General features: G+C 60.4%; 1 protein-coding gene across 7 annotated transcripts in view; it reads right to left on the bottom strand.

The window, feature by feature from the left end:
• LOC122909450 (cadherin EGF LAG seven-pass G-type receptor 3-like) overlaps positions 1-23116 on the bottom strand; it is a 36389-nt gene that overhangs the window by 3496 nt on the left and 9777 nt on the right. Inside the window, exons 11-47 of one of the 7 annotated variants that reach the window (XM_044253623.1) lie at positions 22691-22807; positions 22132-22303; positions 21842-21983; positions 21625-21745; positions 21142-21325; positions 20732-20833; positions 19213-19307; positions 18778-18987; positions 18363-18558; positions 18000-18155; positions 17428-17602; positions 16647-16814; positions 16274-16400; positions 15979-16185; positions 15591-15765; positions 15308-15420; positions 14800-14879; positions 14242-14368; positions 13688-13804; positions 13445-13593; positions 13068-13183; positions 12601-12759; positions 11862-12062; positions 10586-11474; positions 4299-4457; positions 4078-4217; positions 3757-3867; positions 3051-3214; positions 2693-2857; positions 2467-2619; positions 2063-2145; positions 1832-1979; positions 1473-1586; positions 1271-1348; positions 851-946; positions 511-617; positions 293-362 (exon numbers count right to left, since the gene is read on the bottom strand). In XM_044253623.1, coding sequence (XP_044109558.1) covers positions 293-362; positions 511-617; positions 851-946; positions 1271-1348; positions 1473-1586; positions 1832-1979; positions 2063-2145; positions 2467-2619; positions 2693-2857; positions 3051-3214; positions 3757-3867; positions 4078-4217; positions 4299-4457; positions 10586-11474; positions 11862-12062; positions 12601-12759; positions 13068-13183; positions 13445-13593; positions 13688-13804; positions 14242-14368; positions 14800-14879; positions 15308-15420; positions 15591-15765; positions 15979-16185; positions 16274-16400; positions 16647-16814; positions 17428-17602; positions 18000-18155; positions 18363-18558; positions 18778-18987; positions 19213-19307; positions 20732-20833; positions 21142-21325; positions 21625-21745; positions 21842-21983; positions 22132-22303; positions 22691-22807 — 5886 coding nt within the window. The other 6 variants (XM_044253621.1, XM_044253619.1, XM_044253617.1 and 3 more) reach the window with 6 other exon arrangements.

Here is a 23116-nt window from a genome sequence, read left to right as displayed (position 1 = left end):
TGCCCCAGGCTCCTGCATACCTGCCCCAAGGCTGCTCGGCAGGATAAGGCTTGTACTGCTGGCTCCAAGACAGACCCCTCTCCCGGCTTCCCCGTCTCTCTCTGTCCACTCCTCTGTCCTTTCATAGTTCTAAGTAGGAGTCATGGACCCAGATTCCTTCTTTGAAGTTCCCAGGACCAAAGCACCCTCAGCCCCCAGGGTCTTTGCCTGATGCAGAAAGGACTAACAAAGGCCCATTCTACCTCCGTCCCACCCCACCAGGCCGTCCCCCTGCCTAGGCCCTGCCACCCACCTCTGAGTATTCGGCCACATCTTGGTAAATATCCGTATCTGGCACCTGCCCCAAGACAGAGTAGTGGGGCCTGTGAAGGAGAGAGTGTGAGGAGGGGGCAATGAGGGGGTACCAGAGAGCCTCGGGCTACCCATGAGATGTGGGAAAGCTAGGGGGAGCCAGAGTGGCCTTCACCTCCCCCACCAGCTGGGATGGGGGGAACGACAGGGGAGACTCACAGCTGCGTGCGGAAGACCACGAGGAGCAGGGAGAAGACGACAGCGATCGCCAGGCCTATGTCCAGGTTCAGCAGGATGGTGGCCACAAAGGTCACCAGCCAGATGAGCTAAAAGAAGGAGGCAACGTGGCTAGGGGAGTGGGAGAAAAATGAAACTGCCCTGAGCACTGACCAGCAGTGGTGGGCTTGGGGGATGGGTCTCAGGGAGCAAAGCAGGGGCCCTGGGGGCATCAGGGAGAAAGGAGGGATGAGTGAGTCTAAGAACTCAGGAGACCAGGAGGCCAGGAAGCCAGGAGAAAGAGCAGCAGCAGGGTTCAGCAGCAGGATGGGGGGCCTCTCACCAGATCCATTCGATTTGACTTCCAGAGGGAAGGAATGTCGGTGAACTGCTTCAACATACCCTTCAAGTTCACGATAATGGCAGCCGCCAGCACAGCCTGGGGGAGGGGTGGGTGTGTCACAGGGGCTGCTGGGAGATACCCAGATGCTGACAAGCCTGACCACCCAGCCATGAGCAAGCCTGATGCTGGCATAACCCCGCATGACGCTCACGGCCACCCCTGAGCCAAACACCTTGGATCTGACCCTGAAGGGTTCTAATCCCTGACCCTTGACTCCCAAGTTTCATGGGAGAGAGCTCAACCTTGAAAAACAGGTCATGCACCACCTTGTATTCCTGCCCCTCGCTTTGGACCTGACTGCCCCTTGCCCCTGGCCTGGCCAAGTCCCTCAAGCCTGGCTGGCTGGATGTGGCCACTCACCTTGGGCAGGTCTCTGAAGAGCTCCCCAAGTTTGACGATGATAATGAGGATGAAGAGGGAGGAGACAGCTCCGGCCACCTGCAAGGTGGGAGTGAGCAGGGGGGTGGGGCGGGGGTGTAGGGGTGGGGAGAGGAACTGGGTGGGACCGCCCAGAGCTGCCTGTGCGCATGCGCACAGATGCTCACCCACGCCCAAAGCCCACCTGTGTGTTGCCCCCAGAGCCCTCCTGCACCAGGCTGCGGGACATGGAGCAGCTCACGGGGAAGCACTGGAAGATGCCCCCAATGAGGTTACTGAGGCCGAGAGCCACCAGCTCCTGGTGGAGAAAAGTGCAGGTGTGTAGTGCCTGCTGCCTGTGCCGCTATGTCTAGGCCTAGGTGTCCCCAACCTCCATCCACACTCAATGGTCCCCTGGGCTTGGCTGCCACTGTCCCGAATACCTTGCTCTCCCGCCCTCAGTCCCCTGCACGGTCCCAGCATGTCTGTTTGCTATTTCCCTATGTCCCACCTGACACTCCACACCCCCTGCCCCCAGGCCCTGGGGTCTCTGTATACCCAGACCTGGTTGCTGTCCACCCGGTAGCCGTGCCTCAGGGCGAAGATCTTCCCCAGGGAGATGGCAATGGCAAAACCAACCACAGCGATGGTGAAGGCATATCCCACCAGGCTGGCGAACAGCTGGGGGTTGGGGGCCGCTGGGGGCACCAGCCTGTGAGGGGCATTTGTGAGACCAAAGGAGGGAGCCGGCCCTGGTCCCCCAGCCCTCCCTGCCTGGGAGGGGCCAGAGCTCACCCTGCAGGGATGTCACCCACAACATCCACCCCAAATTTGGACTTCAGGCCCACGCCGTAGGAGATGCCTGTGGCCCCGATGAGCTGGGGAGAGAGGACAGAGTCAGGGGAGGGGTTCTGGCATCATCAAGGGGGTGGAGAAACCTCTGTGAGGGTGAAGCAAAGCCTTTGGCAGTTGGGGGCGGCTGGGGAGAAGTGGGCAAAGGGGTAAGCTACACTACCACCCTTTGGGGAAAGGAGATGATATCAGGGCCCAGAAGGTACCAACATGGGACCTTCCTGCTGTGGTCACACCCCGTCCTCAGGAACTCTCCCCGGTGCCCACTCCAGCTGGTCGTTAAATCCCGGGGTGCCCACTGGCCGGGATGTATCCTCCCCCCTCCCCACCCTCCGCAGATTCCCAACCGTGAGCAGCTCCCCAGGGATCGGCATGGGCAGGTATCGGTGCAGCTTGTCGCTGAGCAGCTTCAGCAGCACTAGGACCACCCCTGACACCAACGCGGTGACCACCGTGCCGACCACACTCTGAGGCAGCAGCGAGCAGACCTCCAGCACTGTCTGAGGGGAGGCAGGGTCACCAGCAGCACTTGTGGGGTGCGCCCCGCCTGGCCCTCCTCCTGCCCGCACTCACATAGATGAGGGACAGCGGCCCAGAGCGGCTGCTCAGCTGGAGGCCAAACACATACTTGAGCTGCGAGACGAAGACCTGCACGGACGCGGCTGTGGTATAGCCTCGGACGAGGGGCTCCGACAGGTAGGTGACCACGAAGCCGAAGCGGACCAGCCCCAGCCCCACCTGTGGGGTGGTCATGGGAGGCAAGGGTCAGGGTCATCAGGTTGGCTACAGCAGAGCCCAGGGCGGGGGGGTGGGGGGGATGAGGGAGCAGCCAGGGGGAGGAGGAGGGCAGGGATGGGCAGACCCTGAGGGGAACTGGCAGGGGAAGGTTGGGGGGGGCGGGGGGGGTCACGTCCCCCCGCCTGCTCTGCACCTGGAAGAGGCCGACCAGGACGCTGAGTGTGGAGGCCAGCTGCACCCGGAAGTGGTCTCTGGCCACCTCATCCACGGTGGCGTTCACACCCTGCAGGAAGTTCTCATCCGGGGCCAGGGATTCTGTCACACTGCCCACCATCACAGACATGACAGCAAAGGTGCCTGCAGGGGTAGGTCAGGATGGGTCTGAAGGAGACAGGGCACTGACTTACCCTGGAGTCCTGCCCTTAAGGGGAGAGGTCAGGAGACAGCTGGTTCTAGACAAGTATCTAGACAGCAGATAGACGCTTGCTGATGGTCAAGTATGAACTCTGAACTTAAGGACTCTTGAGGGTGGCTAGGAATGTTGGTCCGCATCACCTACCCTCCCCCACCTGTGTCCGTCAGCCCAGAATCACACCCCTTGCAGAAGCTGAGATGGGGAAAGGGGCTCAGCCTGCCTCAGGCTGGTCAGGACTCTGCTGAGTTCTGGACCCTTTGAGCTGCCTCACCCACCTCCTCTTGGAGCCAGGGGCTGGAGCTCTCCTGAATCTGTGTCCCCATGGTCAGAGGCCTAGTCCTGCCTGGAGATGACCGTGGACCCAGCACCAATGTTGTCTTCTTTCCTAAGTTCCCTTGTCCCCCCCACTCAGCCCTCCCTCACCCTGTCCTCCGCGGGGGAAAGTGGACATCCTCCTGTAAGGCTCGAGTCTGGCTCCACTCACCCACGGAGATGTGCCGGGAAGTGCCAAACAGGAAGTAGACAAAGACAGGATAGAAAGAGCTGTAGAGGCCGAATACGGGGGGCAGTCCAGCCAGGAGGGCATAGGCTAGGCCTGGAAATGGAATGGTAGCAATGGAGGCTTGGAGGCCAGGCCTTGAAAAGGATGAGGGAATCCCAACCCTAGGTCATGGGCCACAGTTCCAGGGGCTTCAGATTATGGGGGTGCACAAGACCACAGGGCTTCTGGCCTGGGGCCTTGAAGGATTGCAGATCACCCCCAGCCAGGACTCAGGGTACAGCCTCTGAGTCAGGTAGGGCTCACCCTGTGGGAGCTGCATAATGGCCACACTCAGGCCAGCCAAAAGGTCGCCCAGGAGCCAATCACGCAAGGGATACCGGGGTAGCCAGGACAAGACTGGGAGGTACTGGAACAGAAGGGCTCGGGCCCGAGCACGGGAACACCTGTGGATACAATGGTAGGTATTGGAGACAGGGTCTACCTAGATCCTGCCAGGGCCTCCAGACCCCCACCCTCAGCCTTACTGAAACCAGGTTCGCCACTGGTAGGTCCTGGTGGCTGAGGTCTGGTGCCCCAGTTCTTCCAGCTGTTGCTGGTTCATCAGTGGCCGCTCCACATGGTAGTCTCGATTCCTCAGCTCCATGGCCTGTGTCACAGGCAACAGTGCCTGTGTATCCCTCCGTCTGGGGTGGTGAGACCAGAGTCACAGTGAGTGTACCCCTGGTCCAACCTCCCCCACACCTGGGATTAGAGAGTCACCCACTTGACTTTTCTAGGCCTTAAGATCTAGGTAGCTGAGAGCTGGACCCACGCCCAGCCAGAGAAAATCTCTGAACTTTGGCTGGGAAAAGTCTCTCACTGGGCCAAAGTCCCCTATGAAGAGATGGCAAGATGAATACAATCCATACCTCCGACCCAGGTAGAGCTGCCCACCTGTGAGTGTTCTATCGGTCCCTGTCCCAGGCTGACTGTTCCCCTGACTGTGCCCCCAGTCTCTCCCCCAGATAATCCCTGTCCAGTCTCTGAGTCCCCATCCAGCTGCCCCATGAGCTCAGTGCTGTCTGTCTGAGAGCTTGCACGAGGAAGGGACCCGGCGACCAGGGGTCCAGTTCTTCAGTCAGTTTCCTCTTTTTTTTTTTTTTTTAAAGATTTTATTTATTTATTTGACAGACAGAGATCACAAGTAGGCAGAGAGGTAGGCAGAGAGAGAGAAAAAGGGAAGAAGCAGGCTCTCTGCTGAGCAGAGAGCCCCGATTTGGGGCTCGATCCCAGGACCCTGGGATCATGACCTGGGCCGAAGGCATTGGCTGTAACACACTGATCCACCCAGACGCCCCCAGGATCCTCTTTAGAGGGGCTCCCTTCTAAGGAAAGGAAAGTACTGGGGCTAAGATTACCCCTGGGCTTCCAGCCTGGGGGTCCAGACTACAGACAAATTCAGGCTTGATCTGGAAAGCCAGGGGATGGCTCTCACATGGAAAGGCAAGCCCCCACCTGAAGTGGGCAGATTTCCCCTCCAGAGCTCCTACGACCAGGCTCTTTCTCCCGTAGGGAAAGCTCTCACCCGACAGGAAAGTTTGCACCAGCCAGGTATGTTCTGTGTTGAAGAATCTCTTATCCACCCAGAGGCTCCCACCTGAAGGGGAGAGGGGAGGGAAGAGGGGAACCTCCCTTGGGAATAGGCGATCTGTGGGGAGGGAGTTCTCATTCGAGGAAGCCCATACTGGGAGGGAAGCTTTCTCCGGTAAGTTTTCACCTGCCAGGAAAACCAGGAAAGTTCTCATCCGCAGGATACTCTCGCCTAAGGGAAGCTCTTACCTGGCTGAGGCTCCCACCTGGAATGGCTGAAAGCGCTCACCTGGGAATAGATCCCGGCGCAGAAGTCTTCCCTGAGGGGGAACTCTCCCCTGCTGGGAAAGTTTTCGGGAAAGTCCTGTTCTGTGGGCTCTGACCTAGGGTTAGGATCCCACCCGAGGGGTAGGAACTCGCCTGGGAAGAACTTCTAACCTGGATGTCCTGGCTGGAGAAGGGAGTGGAGTAGGTGCAAGGCAGATCCTCAGAGACTCTTGGCACCGCCGTCTCACAGAGATCTTTGAGCCCCCTTGCCCCTCCTCCGTGAGTCACTCAGGTTTTCTTAAAGGGCTCCCCCACTCCCCAGGCCGCGTGCTTGGAGGGCGGGGTCTCGAGCCTGGGCCCCTCCCCCTGGACGGGTACCTCGGAGCCCCTCAGTCCCGCTCAATGGTTACAGCTGGGTGGGCTCGGGCCACCGCTATGGGCTCCTTGAGGCGACCTCCGGGCCTCAACGCGCCCAGCGGCTCTCCAGGGCCGGGGCTCCTCCACACTCAGCCGCCCCCTGCGGCCCGAGGCTAACCCGCGGGCGGCGCTCGAGCGGCTTCCCGCACACCCCTCCGGGGCGGGGGGTCGCGCGGGCTCCCGCCCCCATCCCCCGCTTCAAGGGGCAGCCGCCTGCAGAAAATCCGCAGAGCTGCAAACCAGGGCTTCGCGGGGGGAGGATGCCTGCTCCGGACTTAGCGATACCCCCTCCGAGCTAACCCAAGCCGGCGCCCTCACCGGGGCCACGCGGCAGCTCGCGGACACGGACGCGGGGAACCGGAACTGTGCCCTGCACTCACCCTGAAGCTTCAGACAGCCTCATGGCCAGCGGGCTGCCTGCCGGGTGACGGCTGCTCCCAGAGCCCCGGCTGGAGGCCGCTACAGTTCGGGAGGGGAGACCCGGGCTTACGGCGTGCTCCGAGGGGCCAATCCCTGGACAGGATGGGGTAGGGTTGGGCCAATCAGCGTGCTCGGGCAGGGCCTGAGGGACGCTTTTTGGGCGGTGCGAGCCCCGGGGCGTAAGATTTAACCCCTTCCTCCCCTACGGCCTGGTTTCCGCTACCCCCCACCCTTGGCTCGCCTAGTCCTCCTCCCTGAGCCGGGTGGAACTTAGCTGGGACTAAGGATCCGCGCTCGGCTGGTGGAAGCCACGGGCCCGGGTACCTGAATATGACAAGGCGGATACCAAGTCCTGGCTTCTTTCGGAGGGTCCCTGCGGGATGGGGAGAGAAAGCCCCCAGATGGGCTGCGTGAGGACGCAGCTGGTAACCACAGTCTTAGCTCTTCTTAGGGTATCAGGTCCCTGGGGCCTCTTACGCCTCCCACTCAGGCGTCCACTTAGGACCAGGCAATGTCTGACACTGAAGGTGCTCAAGGCCTCCCTTCAACTCTGTACACCCAGACCTGAAGTGAGGCAGCCAGAGGTTTCCCTCCAACACACCTGGCATCTCGCCCGGAAGGCTTGCAGGGAAGGAAGGTGATGTCCTGGCCAGCTGCAAGTCTGAGAGGCTGGTAGGGGTCAATGCTGTTAATGGGCTCAGGGGTAGGCAAGGGCAGTTCCTAGAGGTGGTGGAGCCCTGGCCAGGGCAAATGCCAGGTTAGAATTGCAGGCCCTGAAGACCAAGTCCTAGTGCTGACACCTTGAGGAGAGAGGGTTTCCCTGGCGCCTTATTCCCAGCACCTGTGCTCATACTTCAGGCCCCTGATCACACGGCACCGGTCCAGAGCTCAGGGTGAAAGAGATAGGAACCTGTTCCAAATGTCAGATGAAATTAGCTAAAAATAGCTGAATATTGGGGGGGAGGCAGCGCTCGGATTTCTCCCAAAGGTCAGGTTGGTTTGACTCATTCATAACCACCCTTCTACCCCACCCACCCCACTCCCACCCCCAAACAGAAAGAGGCAATAACCATTTTCTATAGAAGTTTAATCCCAAAACAGAGCGCGGCTTCACGGAACAATTTACACAGACAGGGAAAGGGGCCAGTGGGCTGGAGCAGGGGATCCCCGGAGAGGGGCATCTATAGAAGCTAGGACATAGCAAGGACAACCCCCTCTCCCCACAGTGGGCCCCTCAACCCTTCAAGGGCTGGGGTCATTCTGGGTAAGGAGAGCTGGAGTCCTGGCTGGCAGGATTTGGCACCAGTCAGCAAAGTAGAACTTTTAATCTCCTTGGAAACTGCCTCCCAGGAGTATGTGTGGGGGAAGGGGGGTGTCTGCACAGACCCTCTACAACCCTGCACAACCCATGGTTCCTAGCTATTAAAGGATGCCTACTCTGGAGGCCTTCTGGGTCTGCTGTTCAACAGGGCACTCAGGGCTGACCTTTGGCCTGGGAGAGCTAGGCGCTAGAAACCCCTCAAGATGGCCAGGTCCAGGGTCCTCCAGCCCCTCTCCTGCCCTCTCAATCTTTTACTTGTAAACAAAGGGGTGGGGGGGACCACATTTTCAACTGTAAGCAAAGTGTAAAAATTTAAAGTTTTAAGTTGTAAACAAAGTTTTAAAATGTTTTAAATCTTGACCTGTAAACAAAGTAACAAAATCTAAAAGTCCCCAGTTCTGGATGTCAAAGTAATAAAAGAGAGTTTTGTGAACAGGGTCCTAACAGTCATTTTTCCCTTTAGAAAGGAATAGAATAGGGTAGAACTAGCAGCCCAGGTGCCTAGGGCCAGGGAGGGTCCTGTAAACATGGGAGGCAGTGGCACCTACATTCTGTGTCTTCAACTCTATTTCTGCTCCCCCTTGCTCCCCTGCCTCCCCCTACCCCTAGGAAGAAATTCTAGCACAGGGCAGTGTCAGGGAATCCAGTGGGACCACGGACAACGTTTGCCGGAAGCAGGGGCTGGCAAATGACCCCCTGGTCCACCCTCTCCAGGAATGTCTGAGTAGAGGCCTAAGCCCCTCGGTGCGGGAGAAAGGGAAGCCTTGCTCTGTAAACATGACACGTGCAGCGCCCCACAGCATCAGTCCTAGGTCATAAGGCAGTAAGTGGCAGGGACTCCACATAAGAAACACACACATCCACGGGGAGGGGCAGCACGAGTGAAAGCCCCATGAGGAGGTCGGAGGACCCCTGTTTCCAAGACCAACCCCCAGTCCCTGAAGTTTGGCCCTTGGGGCATCTGAGAAAGAGCAAGGATCAATTCTGTACTTTGGGCCCTAACAATATTCAGATCAACGGGCGGGGGGCTATGTGCCCCTCCTCTCTGAATCCACCCCAGTAAGATGAGAGGAAAGAGCGTGTGATTTGCCAGACACCCGAATGGGGCCAAACACTGCACCTCTTACCCTCTGTCCCCTTCCCCCTCCCAGCCCAGCCTCAGAACCCCGGGAGACGGAAAAGCTGAAAAATAACATAAGCATATCTCTCTGGTTACAAAGGTACAAAACGTATAAAAGTCCTCCTTTCAGGTCCCTCCCCCTGCACCTGTTACACAGGCTCACACACAGAGTGAGGCATCTCAGCACTGTGACAACAGGAGAGCAGGGGGTGGGGGTTGGGGTGGGAGGCTGCCTTGGGATCAGCCCCCGACTCCTGGAGTCTCTTCTGTTAGCTCAAATCCTCCATGGCCCTCTGCCGTTCCTAGTCCAGAAGTCTGCCCCTCAGGAGTGCCCCTCGCTTCTGGGAACTCTGTAGAGTGCAATGCAATGGTCAGAGGTGGTTGGGGAAAGAACTCAGTCAGGGGCTTCTCGGCCTCCCCCATGGCCTGGCCCCCCACCATCTCCCTCCTCCCACAACCCCATCACCTTTTCCTCTCACTCTCCAGCCCCCTTACACCCATTCTGGGGTTCTCAGACCCCTTCAACCCTTCTGCATCCTGAGACCTATCAGCAAATCCCCCTGGTCCCCTGTCGTCTCTCTAGGCGCTCGGCAAGCACCTGCTGTGGACGAACACTATGTTAGCTCTTGACAGATTTGGCCTCAAGAAACCTCCACATCTCAGTTACTACAGACCCATTTTACAGATACAGAAACAGAGACTTGGGGAGATCAAGAGTGACTCCAAAGCCCAAATCCCTGCACAGTTCCCCAGGAACTAACCCCCCACCAGCCTGACATCAAGGCTAGGCTGTAGCCATACTCCCAGCTCTCCCTCAGCCCTGCGTCCAGCACCCTTCCAGAGTCCCTGGCACAAGGCCCTATGCTCCCTGCTCCTCCTTCTTTTCTCCTCTTCTGACTCTCCTTGGATTCTTTTGGTCTCCTGCCCCACTCCTGGGTTCCCTCCCTCCCCACCCCAAGCCTCCTTTCACCCTGCAGACCTCCATAGAGCCTGGCCTAGCTCTTCCTCCTTCCTGAAACTCAACTCTTCTCTTGGCTTCCAAAGCCTGGCAACCCCTGGTGCCTCCCCACTCCCTCTCCAACTCCTGTGTATCCAGTGGCTTTCTGGGTATGGCTGCTGCTCCCTGCACTTCAGATGGCACGCGGGCCCCTGAGATGCCCCTGAGATGCACCAGGTCCCAATGTGTGCTCTACCTCGCAGTGCCTACAGGCACGAGGAACTTCACATTGACTAAATAAATACATGGGTAAATGATTTACTTTCAAGATTAGGGCTTCAGCCCGCAAGAGATGCCCCCATCCTGACACCACTTCTGGCCCCTCCTGGTCTGTTACCACTCCTAGGCAAAGCTTCCCAAGCCGTGATCCCTCCTTTCCCCCTTGTCCCTTTTTATACCATGTTATCTCCTCCTTCTAGGCCTTGGCTCCTGCTCTCCACTAGCTCAAGCCCTTTGGAAGGCATTTCCCTCACTTCCCTAGCCCGGGAGGTGCAGGGGAGGGAGGCTGGCAGCACTGACACCCGGCGAGTCCCTTCTAACCACACCACCATTCCCTGCCTGTGGCCCGCTGGCTGTACCCAGCCTGGGTTAGCCCACGCTGCCAACCCGCACCCCCATTCTGTGGCAAAACACAGGGCAGGGTCCCCGGAGGGTGCCTGAAGCTGATGAGGGTGTGGGCAGGTGGCCACACCCTGCTTACTCTGAGTCTGGAGACAGCTCCGAGATGCTGTGGGACGTGGCAGAGCGTGGTGTGGAGGGCGCAAGCGCAGAGGCTGTGGCAGAAGGCGTGGCAGTGGTGTGAGGGCCCGAGGGCGTGCTGGAGGACTGCACAGAGGAGGAGAGAGCTGAGCAGTTGAAGGAGGCCAGGATAGAAGAAAGAATGTCCAGCTGCTCTGTGGAGGGGCCGTGGCTAGGGCCACTGGCTGGGTCCTCCCTAACTCTGAGCAGCTGTGGGGGTGGCCCGAGGCCTTCTCGTGAGGGGTGCCGGCTAGGCACATGGTCCAGCGGCTCCCCTGAGTTCGATCTCCTGGACAGAGAATCCAGGGGCCGGGATGGCAAGAGGGGGTCCCTTGAGAGTTGCCGCTGGGGAGACAGGGGCAGAGGCGGGGGCTGTGGGTCAAGGTCCCGGGCACTGTGGGGCAGGGGCAGTGTGTTCAACCACTCGCAGGGCGCCCCTGGGTCCAGAGCATCTCGTGACCCGAAGCGGCCGGCCCTGACCCCAGGGTAGTCCCTGGGTGGCTGCCTCCGTGGGAGGGTACTGCCCCGATCCCTGGGCTCCAGGCGTCCTGGCCCGGCATCCAGGCGTTCCTGGGAACCCGGCCGACTCAGGGGACGAAGAATGGGGGCAGGGGCGTCCTCCAGTCGCTCACGGCTCAGCTGCCGCCGGAGGAGCAGGTCCAGCTGTTCTCGAGAGGAGTAGCGGCTGGCTGGCTGCGAAAGGCTGCCTGTGGCCCCTCCGGCATAGACGCGACCATAGGAGGCGGCTGGCACAGCGCGGTGGCCCAAGGTGGCTGCGCGGCACCAGGACAGCTCAGGAGCACCTCGGGTCTGCGGCACCAGTGGGTACTGCAATCGGTTCTTTAGGATGCCTGCGAGGGACAAATGGGAGTCAGGGTATGTATGGGGGGGGGGCGGGGGCAGACACTCCCTGGGTCTAGGGAGGCAGCTGCCCCTGCAATCCCTCTGACATGGGGCTGGGGGCAGAAACCCCTTGGGGAGCGGCAGAGGCAGCCCTGGGGATTCCATAGTGGCAGCAGGACAGAGCTCAGAGTGGGGAAGCAGCAATCCTCTGTCAGGACAGAGTCTGTCCCCATGGTGCACGAGTAGGGCAACCCCCCCTCACTTGAGATCAGAGGAGGGACAGCCCCCAGGACCTGGCAATGCAGGCCAGGGTCAAAGGGCTTAGAAATCCCCTGGGTTGGGGTAGAAGCTGTCCCTCAGTTCCCTAAAGTATTGGCCAAATTCACGGATTGTACCTTTCCTCTGGCGCTGGGCCCGGCCCAGGGAGGTTTCATCTCCACTGGTCAGGGCCAGGTCCGGCTGGTTGTTGTTGGCCGCGTCCTTGCTGGTGTCCAGCCCCAGGCGCCTTTCAGAGCCCCAGGTCTGCAGAGCACAGGGAGTGGCCTCACACTCCCCCAGGGCTGGCCAGTAGGACAGAAGGTCATTGCCATCCACATCTGGGGAGCCAGAGCAGGTTACAGGAGCCTATGAGTTGACCCCACTGTTACTGCCCCCACTCCCCCAAGCCTGACCCTCTTGCTCATGAAACCCGGGTCGTTCTGACTGAGCAGAGGTAGGAATGAGTGGGCGTCGCTCAGAAATCAATGGAGAGGATTACAGGTGAGCCTGTCACTAGAGAGGTGGACAGATACTAGGGGTGGGGGAACTTGCAGGCTGAGGGGCCAAGAAGAACCCTGGAAGACCCAACCAGTTTGAACCCTAACCCTCAGGGAAGAAAAGGGGCTGGAGGAATGACATGTCACCCCGTAACATCCCTGACTTTGACCTTGTTACCTGGGCTGTTCCCAGGTCTCTAGCCAGCAGAACTGCTAGGAAGCTGGATGGGGAGAGGTGTGCGGGTGCCCGGTGACGACCCCACGTTCCCAGTAGGTCAGTCCCAGGAAGCCTCAGAGGATATCAGTGTCCCTGGGTCACACTCAGTTGAAACAGGGGGTGTCTCTCCTGGTCACCGATGGGGTCAGAGTATCCCCTCACCTTTGGGGTGAGTGAGGAGCCTCTCACTCTGGGCCGCGCGGCGGAGTGGACGCTGGAAACGCCCGCGGGTCCGGCCATTGTCCTCGCTCTCCGAGGATGGGATGGAAAGACTTCTCTCCTCCTCCAAAGACAGGTCACTGTCAGAGTCAGAGTCTGCGGCTGGAGTTGGGAAGGTCAGAAGAGGGAAGGCACATCAGCGGCTCGGGAAGGCAAGAAACTCGGGGTTCAGCAAAGAGCCTGGGACTGAAGGTCTTGGGATGGCTACAGTAGGGAGCTGGGGCTGGGGACCTAAGTAAAGCCTGGAGTGGGGGTCGGTGCAGAATGGCTGGGACTTGGCAGGAGAACCAGGTGTCCCCCGGCGCAGTGACCTAAAGGGAGCTCGCCCCACCACAGTCAGTTGCTGCTCTCAAGAAAGAGAAATGGGGGAGAGATCCTCCGTCTCCCCGACCCCCGGCCCAGGCCCCTACCTCCACCGGCATCTCGATGGAACATGGCCACGTCCAGGTCAGTGGGGCCAGCATGAGCCTGGAGGCTGTGGTCAGTGTGGTCAGCAGCTGAGCCGTGTCGGACCAGGACGTTGTCCCTGGAAATGCAGGAGCGGCCCCACCCCCACCGTCAAAGAGGGATGTGATGGGGTGCTTTGGAGGCTGGGGTGTCTGTGCGTACACGGGCCAACTGCTGTGGAACGGCTCCAAAGGCACCCCAGGGTGTGTGGACAGAGGCGTATGAGGCCAGGTGCCGAGACCGGCGGAGCCGTCACCCTGGGACCTGGAATGCCCACCTCTGGTCCAGTGGGGCCAGTCTGAGCTGTAGAGCCCCTGCCTGAGAAGGCTGCTCTGCTCACCTGAGGTAGCCGCGACCCCGCTGGCTGTCTTGGTCCTGGGTCCGGCCGGAGCGGGCACTGCTCACCGAGGACACAGTGGAGGCACCCAGGGTGATGCGGATGAGGCCACTCTCTTCAAAGAGGGCCGTGTTGTTGTAAGCCCCGTGCCCCTGCAGGAGGTGGGCGCCCACAGGTATGTGAGCCGGCTCTGCAGAGGCCACCTGGGGCCCCCGCCCCAACTCCCCGGCCCTGAGAGCCCCTCACCGTGCCCGGCACCGGCCTCGCTTCCTCGGGAGCTGCCTTCCTGCCCAGACAGGCCGGTGTCCAGGCTGCCCGAGCATCTGCATTCAGGACACAGAAGAGCAGCAGCACTGCCAGGCCCTGGGCCAGCGAGGGTCAGTGTGGGGTCAACGAGGGGTTAGCGAAAGTCAGTGAGAGATCAGAAATGAGTCACAGGTCAGAGCAGGGCCACCGGGAGGGGGCAGTCGGGGCTGGGAGAAGTCACTGCGGGTCAGCAAGGGTGACCAGTCATTGCAAGTTAGTGTGAGGGAGTGAGGAGCCCAGGGCTGACCCAGGAAGGGAGTCGGGGAGAGTCTTGGAGGCAGCGAGGGCTCAGAGGGGCACAAGTGACCAAATCGGTGGAGGTCATGTGCGCCAGTGAGCGGCCAGGAGCCGCAGCGCTGGGGAAGGTCAACCCAGGATGGGCAGCCCGCCTATCATCAGCCACCCAGCAGGAGTCAGCCCTAGACCAGGGCCCGCCCAGGGTTGGAGCGGTGGGTGGCCCCACCTGGCCCAGGGCGGGGTGGGGTGCCGGTTACCTGGAGGCCGCAGAGCGCGGCATGGAGGTAGTGGAAGGCCAGGACGCTGTGGTTGACCGCCAGGAGGCCGAAGAGCCAGGAGGCACTGACCAGGAGAAGCAGCAGGAAGCAGCTGCGGAGGCTCCCGCTGTGGAGCATGGGAGGACATGGGGGACATGCAGATGTCACGCGGGGCTCAGGTAGGGGACACAGGGGACATGGAAGGACAGGCAATCCCACAGGAACATGGCAGTTTCAGGAGGACACGAAGGGAGATAAGAGGTCACCAAACGAACAAGGAGGGTACTTAGGGAGCCACGAGGGGACACCGGGGTGCTATGAGAGAAATATGGAAGACAGGGGGGCAACGCAGGGGGTAGGGGGCTAAGTGAGCCACCCAGGCCACGGGAGCCTCTGCAGAGACAGCAGGGCAGAAGCACATGCAGGGCTGGTGGGTGATGGGGGGCGCCAGAGAGGGACCACAGGCCAGGGCGGGTAGGACTGCGTCCCTGTGCCCAGAATCCCGAGTCCAGCCTGCCCAGGAGAGGACCCCCCACCTTCCCCAGCCAGCCGACTCACAGCACAGAGGTCTTCTTGGCCTCCCTCTGCCCCGTGGAGCAGGTTGTGCGGGCAGCAAGGAGAAGCATGGTCCCATTCATCTGGACCCGCCGCCAGACATGTGGAGCAGGGGCGGGGCAGAGAGAGACAGAGACAGTGAGAGAAAGAGAGCGACAGGGACAGAGAGAGACTGAGCCATACAGGGAGAGGCAGAACCAGGGAGAAACACGCACACGATCGGCAGATCAGAAACAGAGAGGTCCTTAGACACAGAAGAAGCCCGAGGTAGGCAACCAGGGAGGGACTGATAAATGGAGAAGGAGGTTCGCAGGAAAAGGCAGCCGAGTTCCTGACCCGACACCTCCCATCTCTGCACCAGGGGAGCAGAGGACAGAAGTTGGGGTGGAGCCCTGCAAGGCTGAGGACTGTCACCTGGCACCCCTCCACGGACACTGCCACACCTGCTGCGGGGCCGTGCCCTGATACCTGCCATGGCACACATGGGTGGCCTCAGGTGCAGCCCACTCACCACGACAACCAGGATGACAGGGCCTGCAAAGCTCCAAATGAGGGGCTCGTGGATGGAGATCCAGCAGAAGTCAGGGTTCCCATAGCCTTCAGGATCCAGGCCCACAGCAAGGCCTGTCAGGGAGGATAGGAATGACAGAAGGGGTATGTTCTAGAGTGGGTGCCCTTTTCATGCACAGGGAGAAGTTGAGGGGGAGGGCGGAGCACATGGCACGGGGGACTGAGGTTGGGTAAGGGTCAAGAAGGGGAGTGCATGACAGAAGCCAGGGGTGCGGGGCCCTCACCCAGCAGCACAGCGGGGACGCCCCAGCCCAGGGCGTGGTAGAAGCGCATGGCGCCACGGTCCACGTTGCGTGGCTCCACCTGCATACGGTAGAGGTGCAGGCCGTGCACGAGGAGCCAAGCGAAGGTGCTGAGGAAGAAGTAGTGCAGGAGGATGGCGACCGCCGTGCACACCAGCTGAAGGTAGGGGGAGGGGGGCGTCAGCACCGCTTCCCCCTCACCCCATGCCTTGGACCCCTAAACCACAGCACCTTACCCCCCGGTGTCCTGCCCTGACCCCGGGCGCCCCCACCGGAGCCTCCCTGACCTCTGACCCTGAGCTTTGGCTCCAGGACTTCCTGGGCTGGGTGGTGGCATGAGGACACAGGCCCCCTGGCCCTGCCCCTGCACCTGGTTGTGGGTCCTGTGGATTCCCAGCAGGAAGAGGAGCTCAGCCACGCCCAGGGCCGCCGCCACATTGGCATGTATGCCACGCATGTTGGACTTGAGGCTGCGCAGGCTCAGCAGGACAGTGGCGGTCAGAAGCAGCGCGGCCACAGACACTGCCATGACCACATGGGTGAACACCGCCAGCAGCTCCAGGTCACCCTCCAGCCGCTGTGGGGACAGGGACGGTCGCTGGGGCGTTGGACACCCCTGCCCTTTGGCCTGTCCACATTCCTCAGCACCCGGAACACATTCCCACCTCACGGGGGGAGGCATCCATAAGGACCCCAAAGGTGCCCGTCCGGCTGCAGCGACATCGGGCGTGAGACCCATTCCTGTGCACCAGCTCGCAGTCCCGTGCTGTCCACATGCCGTGCTGCTCCGCCCTGCAGCCACAGGGCAGTTAGACCTACCATCCCTTGGGGCACTGCCCTGTGGCCAGGTGGAGGCGGGGGTAGGGGTGTTTTGTGACATTTAGTTGGGGTGGGGGGGTGGGGGTGGGGCCGAAGCTGGGGAGCAGCATTCCTCATGGGTCTGGGTGCACAGGGACATGGGTAGGAGGCCACCAAGGGCAGGCAGGGTGCTCCAGGGGCCACCAGGGGACCAAGGGTTCCCGGAGCGGAGGTCCTCACGGGCCAGGTGGGTCCCACTGCACGCAGATGGCCTTGCTCCGATTCGCTGTCTGCAGAAGGCGGAACTCCAGGCTGATCGGGGACTCCAGGACACCCCTTAGGAAGTTGCGTCGGTGGAACACAGCCACACTGACCACCGGGGAGTTCATAACAGGGTTCTGGGGGAGCCTGAGGAGACACCCCGCCTGGGCTTGGACACCGCTGACCTCCTCAAGCTCTGAGTACCTACACCTCACGGTCTTCGTGTCGTTGGCATGGCTGACCGAGTCCGGGACGCCCCAGGGCAGAAGCTCTTTCTGGGCCACTTCAAGACCCTGAGTCTGGTGGCCTAGATGGGCTGCCACAGTTCCATATAACTGGCAGGTTCTCTGCACTGGGGGCTTCAGATCAACTGCCCACCCTGGGGTCTGCAGACTGAGCAGCTCCAGACTGTTTGCCTTAAAGGCCCTCCCTGACAGCCCCTTCTGAACTCCGCCTGCCAGCCTGTGCTTGCCAGTCTCTGTCAGCCAGTTTGCCTGCCTGCACGTGGCTCCCGTACCCCTGCTTCATGCGACCGCCCCCACCTGTGGCTCTCAGTCTGTCTGTCACTGTGCACAACCCATGGACGTGAGGCACAGGGAAGCCTGCATGGATGAGGCTCCCAGGGGCTGGGCACAGGAGCTGTCTCAGGACGACGGTGAGCCTGTTCATTTGCCCACCAAGAAAGGGGTGCTAGTCTGGGTCGAAACTTGCAGGAAGCTCATGGGTGAAGGGCCTAGAAATAACGCCTTCCCCATGGTACCTGGCTCCCCGGCGCTCGGCCTGGAACTGGGCAGGGAGCAGCCCCCCCAAGGTGCGGTAAACGAGGAGGATGACAATGGAGATCCCAGGCTCCGGCTCGGGCTCCGGGGGGACTGGAGGAGGGGCCGCACTTGAGGTAGTGGAGTTTTCCATGCTGCTGCTGCTTGTGGACAGAGCTGCCAGGGGAGGGAGAGGAAGCACCGTCAGTGGCCTCTGACCCCAAGCACCCACAAACCCAGCTCTGAACCAACCAAACACAGCATCAAGCATGGGAATCTCTTTCCTGAAGGCCTAGAACTGAGAGATGGAAGGAGCAGAAGCCCATGTTCCCTTCATTCCCAGGGCTGGATCCTGAATGTCAAGGCGTGGGAGAGATCATCAGGAGTGAGGGAGAGAGTCTGGCGAGGTAAGAGCGCTATGGGGGGTTGACATGGGAGGGTCTCATGCAGAGGTCTGACGTGGGGCAGGTCTGGCTGGGGGCAGGTGTGGGGGGACCGGCAGAAGGGCGACATGCTGTCTGGCAAACGGGCAGGGAAACAGGAGCTGGGCCAGGGGTCAGCCAAGGGCTCTTACCTTCAGGCGGGGACGGCCGTGGGGACTGGGAAGGCAGCAGCACGTGTGTGTGAGGGTCCCAGGCATCCTGGCCCCGGAAAAGGTTGCTATGGTAACGAGGGTAGCGACGGGTCCCCCGGGTGGGACTGGGGTGCTCCATGCGATCAATGCTGAGCACTGCCCAGGAGGAAGACGGGTAAGACCCAACCAGGATCTCCTCCCCATGCTGAAGGCCCCACACCCTCCTATCCCCATCCCGTACCCGCGTCCCACAAGCCATCGCTTCATGGCTACCAGCACAGAGCATGTCCCTGCAAAGCGCTCAGGCCTCCAGGTCCTTGCCCTCCCCACCCCCAGCCCCCCAACAGGCTAGCCGCCACCTACTGATGTTGGGTGTCACGAGCCCCACGGGATTCAGGTATGTGAGCTCCATATTCCTGGCCAGGGTGGCTGCGTACTCCTCCAGATGCTGCACCAGCCCCGCGCTGCCTGGGGAGCCCCCAGGGACCCTCTGCCCCAGGGCTGCCCACAGGTCTCCGGTCTCCGGAGCAAGCAGCGCAGAGCCAGCCCACAGCAGATTCTGGAAGGAAGGAGATGAGAGCGGGCTCAGCGGCCTGAGGGCGTGTGAGATGGGCAGGGCGGGGCTCAGGGGTCTGGTTGGGCACTCAGACCCCAGCAGGCAAGGGGCTGGGTCGGGAAAGGACAAGGGAAGAGGGACAGCCTGGGCTTCCAGTTCCCCAGGGTCAGGAGAGGACTGAGCAGGGGTCCCTGGGATGGTGAGCACAGGGTGCAGCCCTACCTCATTGAAGTGGGCGTCCTGAGTGGCTGTCAGCCCGAAACCCTGCTGGTGGCTCTCGAAAGCCAGCAGGTGGGCCAACAGTCGGGCGGTGACTCGGACATCCTGGCTAAAGTAGTGGTCTGTGTGGCCAGTCACCTCCCGCAGCCTCTGAGCCAGCTTCTTGGCCTCCACTGTGTCCAGGGCTGTCTTATTCAGCTCCAGGCCATCCAGCTACCAGGACAAAGATGGGCATGGTCACTCTCTGGTCCCTTAAGCCTTTCTCAAAAGCTTCACCAGAAGAAGGGTTTGGCCAGATTAAAGGGCAACCAGGAAAAGTCCAGGAGGTCCAGGGCTGGGGCATGAGGCCTTAGGGCCCAGCACAGGCCTGAGGAGGCCAAGGCCAGGCCAAGGGCCAGTGCAGATCCTGAGGGCAGGGTCAGGTCTGGGCAGTCTCACCAGCAGGTTGAGTTCTCGAAAGGCGGGGGAGGTACAGTTGAAGAGGTCAGGCTCCAGCCAGCCCTGGTCCTCGTCACACAGCCGCACGGCAACACCTAGGGGCAGACGACCCCTGTCAGGCCCAGGGCTGGACACCTTCACTGAGGAGGTGAGCACAGCACCATCCTCTAATGCAGGGGGACTTCTGAGGCAGAGACCAGAATAATCGGCATCTGTGGCTGGACCCATGGACACCGCAGCCCCAGCCCCAGCCCAGGCAGGTCCTAGCTGCCTGTCCATTAATTCTAGAGGGGGTCTGTGGGCCATTGTGAGCCACTGGTTACATTAAACTGAGCACCAGGGCTTTCTCTGTCTCTCTTTCTCTCTCTGTCTCTCTCTCCGTCTCTCTCTCTCCCCGTCTCTCTCTCTCACACACACACACACACACACACACAAGCAGAGACCAGGCCAGGTTCACAGACATGTGGCCCAGGGCAAGCACACACATGTGTACCAGCACTCACATCTGCACACACGTAGATATGTGGACCGGGACAAACACACAGACACACGTGCTCTCTCATGTATGCACATACAAACATGCTGGCACAGACCAGGTTTTCCAGGGGCATCGTGTCACCAAAGTGAGGGTGGGGTGACAGTTCTCACACCAGTTTTAACTGCCCCAGTGCTGGACTCTGCTGCCCTCTCTCCCTCGTTTGTGCGACTGGGATGGGGATTGCATGAGAACGGATGCGGGCCTTAACAGAGCTTACAGCCACTAGCAACAGGGACCCTGACTTAAACACAGAACCCCCTCCCCTGCAAGACGGACTCACAGACACGTGCACAGGCACAGAGAGACACATACATGAGCATGCAAACATAGACCATGTCTGTCCAGCCACTGTGAAAACCTCAAGCAGCAGGGAGGGTTCTGCGGGGACCTCAGGCAGTGGGGAGGGGCCCCTAGGCAGTGGGGAGGAGTCTAGAGGGTCCTCAAACAGAGGGGAGGGGTCTTTCATGACCTCAGACAACAGGAAAAGCCCTGAAGACCCCGGGAGCTGAGGAGGGGTCTGCAGTGATCGCAGGAAGTGGGGAGGGGCCTGAGAGGAGCTCAGGCATCAGAAAAGGGATCCCCGCATCCTCAGAAAGTGGGAAGGGGACTTCGAGCAGTTGAGAATAGTTTTCAGAGACCTTGGGCAGCAAAGGATGGGTCTGCAGGGATTTCAGGCAGCAGGAGGGGTCTGCAAAAGCTCTGGCAGTGGGGGGGGCAGCACACCTGAGCAAACATGTACCCCTTACCTGCACCCCGCAATCCTGCCCAGAAGCCAAGAGAAACAGATGGAGGCTCAGTGAGGGCATGGGGAGGGACCCAGAGCCCCCAGGAGGTAGTGAGGAGCCCACAAGGACCCCCTCCCCGACTCCCACTTCTTTGCAGGAGCAGGGCCACCCAACTCAGGAAAAGCAGCAGCTCCAGCCGTCAGAGGACAGGCCTACTCCCACCCTCACTGATGCCCTTGCCTACCCAGGTACTCACCCAGCGCCCCCCGAGGACAGGGCACTGAAGCCAACATGCCAAACTTGGTCTGGGGCCACCACACACCAGATCTCAGGGACTTAGGACAGGCATCATAGAGTACTAGGGAGAGAGGAGGCACTGAGGCCGACAGCCGGGGGCTGGGGCCAACGACAGTCACACCCACGGCTCCTCTACCACCCACGGCAGACACACCCGCCTCTCCACTGCTGACCTTATTAGGGGAGCTGGCCTATCAGATTCTGTGACAAGTCATTGAAGTACGTGGGGCAAATGTGGTCCCTAGTTGTCAGCAGTCTCCTTTAGGAAAAACCTTCCAGAGCCCCCAGCTAGGGAGCCAAGCCGGCGAGGCGACTTGGTGGCAGCAGGCCAGAGGCAGCCCTGTGTGGAACTGCATGGAACCCGCTCACCTCGGCAGCCGCTGGATGTCACCTCTGCAAAAGGACTGTCACAGCTGTTGCACTGGCGGCCGAGGGCTCCTGGGCGACAGGGGCACTGCCCACTGTGGGGCGCACATGAACGCGAGGTAGAGCCCACCGGGTAGCAGTCACAGGGAAGGCAGGAGTCGCTGCCCCGTGGTCGGTAGTGGAACTCCTGTTTGAGAATGGATCAGGGAACTGAGGTCAGAGATCAGGGCTTAAGATCAGGGCCTCAGGCCTGGGGAATGAGTGGAATTAGGGGTAATCAGGGGAATCAGGCCAGAAGGAAGGTTGCACTGCAAACGAAACATAAGGAAGAGATCAGATGTCAAGGACAAGGGGTGGCAGTTAGGTGACAGGACAGAGTAAGAAGTTAGGGCTTGAGTCGGGTAGCAGAGATGAGCAAGTTGGATAAGAATCACAGATCATGGCTGGAGAAAAATTCAAAGGTCAGGGGTCAGGGGCCAGGAATACCTTGCAGTGACACTGCCCATTTGTCTTATTACAGTTGGGGTCAAAGCCCTTGTGAATGTCGCAGTTGCAGGGGCCACAGCTTGGGCTCCCCCACCAGCCCCGTGGACACTGCTGGTCCATCCTGGAGGGAGAGGGCCAGGTGAGATGCCACCACGTCTCAGTGACCCTCCCCACGCCCCACCAGGTCTTTCCATCATCTCAGCCTCCAGCCCCTCACCTGTGCTCACAGTGGTGCCCAAAATAGCCACCCGCACAATCGCAGGTGTAGCCATGGGGGGCTCCTGGAAGGTGACGGCAAGACCCCTGGTTCTGACAGGGATTTAAGAGGCAGGCGTCCACACACCCTGGGCCATAGTAACCTGCAGGTTGGGTCAGCAAGCTTAGGACACCTGGCCACAGCATGAGCGGAAGAAGGCACCCGTTCTTCCCATACCTGCCTCCTCCAGGCTCTTCACCATGAGCCCCTGATTCCTTCCCAGATCACTCTACCCTACCCCCAAGTCACACCTGGCCAGCAGGTGCAAGAAAAGGTCTGCCAGAGGTCTCGGCAGTCCGCATGGGGTGGGCAGGGGCCAGATGCACAGGCGTTGGTCACGGCACAACCAGGTTCCACGTTCACTCGGTGGCTGGGTGGAAGCAGGGCTGGGGATCCCGAAGGCGTGGAGCCGAGCCACACCCCCTGCGGACAGAGCCACCAAGGCGTGAGACCCATGTCAAAGCACCCCGGTCCCTGCAGAGCCAGCCACCTGATCTGATGACCCCTGACATGCAGTCTCCCTCAGCCCCCCAAAAGACCCAGTCCCTGACCCCAATATCCCCAATTCAGCCCCCCCATGGGACCCCTAATCATGCTGTTTCTGACACAGACCTCTAATGACCCTTGATAATCTAAGCTAGACCCTCACCTCCAACAGTGCAGAAAGGCCTGACTCTCTCTGATGGCTCTGGGTCACATCCCTCCCTGTGCCAACCCCTATGTGGATGCAGCTTTTCAGGTCCCAAGGTGCTCCCAACCTCTGACCACTCACCCTAATGGCCCATACCATGTTCCCATGCTGACCCCCACCTGGATACAGCCAACCAGACCCTGAGGAACCTCCTCTTCACTGCTGGGGGGCAGGCCTCCCACATGGAGTCGCTTTACTTTCAGACCCTGCAGTTCACTCCCCACTGCCATGGTGTCCTGGGGGAGGAGGACAGTCAGCACTGGGGTGTGGGGACACCTGATGGATCCCTACCCTGCCCTGCCCCAGAGTTAGTCTTGACCTGTCCTAGCCCTGCATAGCCATCCTCTGTCCCTCTGGACCAGGGAAACGGTCTGGGAATGAGCAGCCCCTGAGTATGGAGGACCCGGCTGGAGCATGAGGGATGCATAATAGCAAGGTTTCAGTCAAGAACTGGGCCCAGAAAGGCCTCTCTCCTGGACCCAAATAGAACCCTGACACTTCATGGCTTTGAATTAGGGAGGTCAGGGCAAGGAGCAAAGGGGGTT

Source organism: Neovison vison, chromosome 6, assembly GCF_020171115.1.
Source record: "Neovison vison isolate M4711 chromosome 6, ASM_NN_V1, whole genome shotgun sequence".
NCBI lineage: Eukaryota > Metazoa > Chordata > Mammalia > Carnivora > Mustelidae > Neogale > Neogale vison.
The sequence above is the reverse complement of the archived record's forward strand: the minus strand, read 5'-3'. Positions and strand labels throughout refer to the sequence as shown.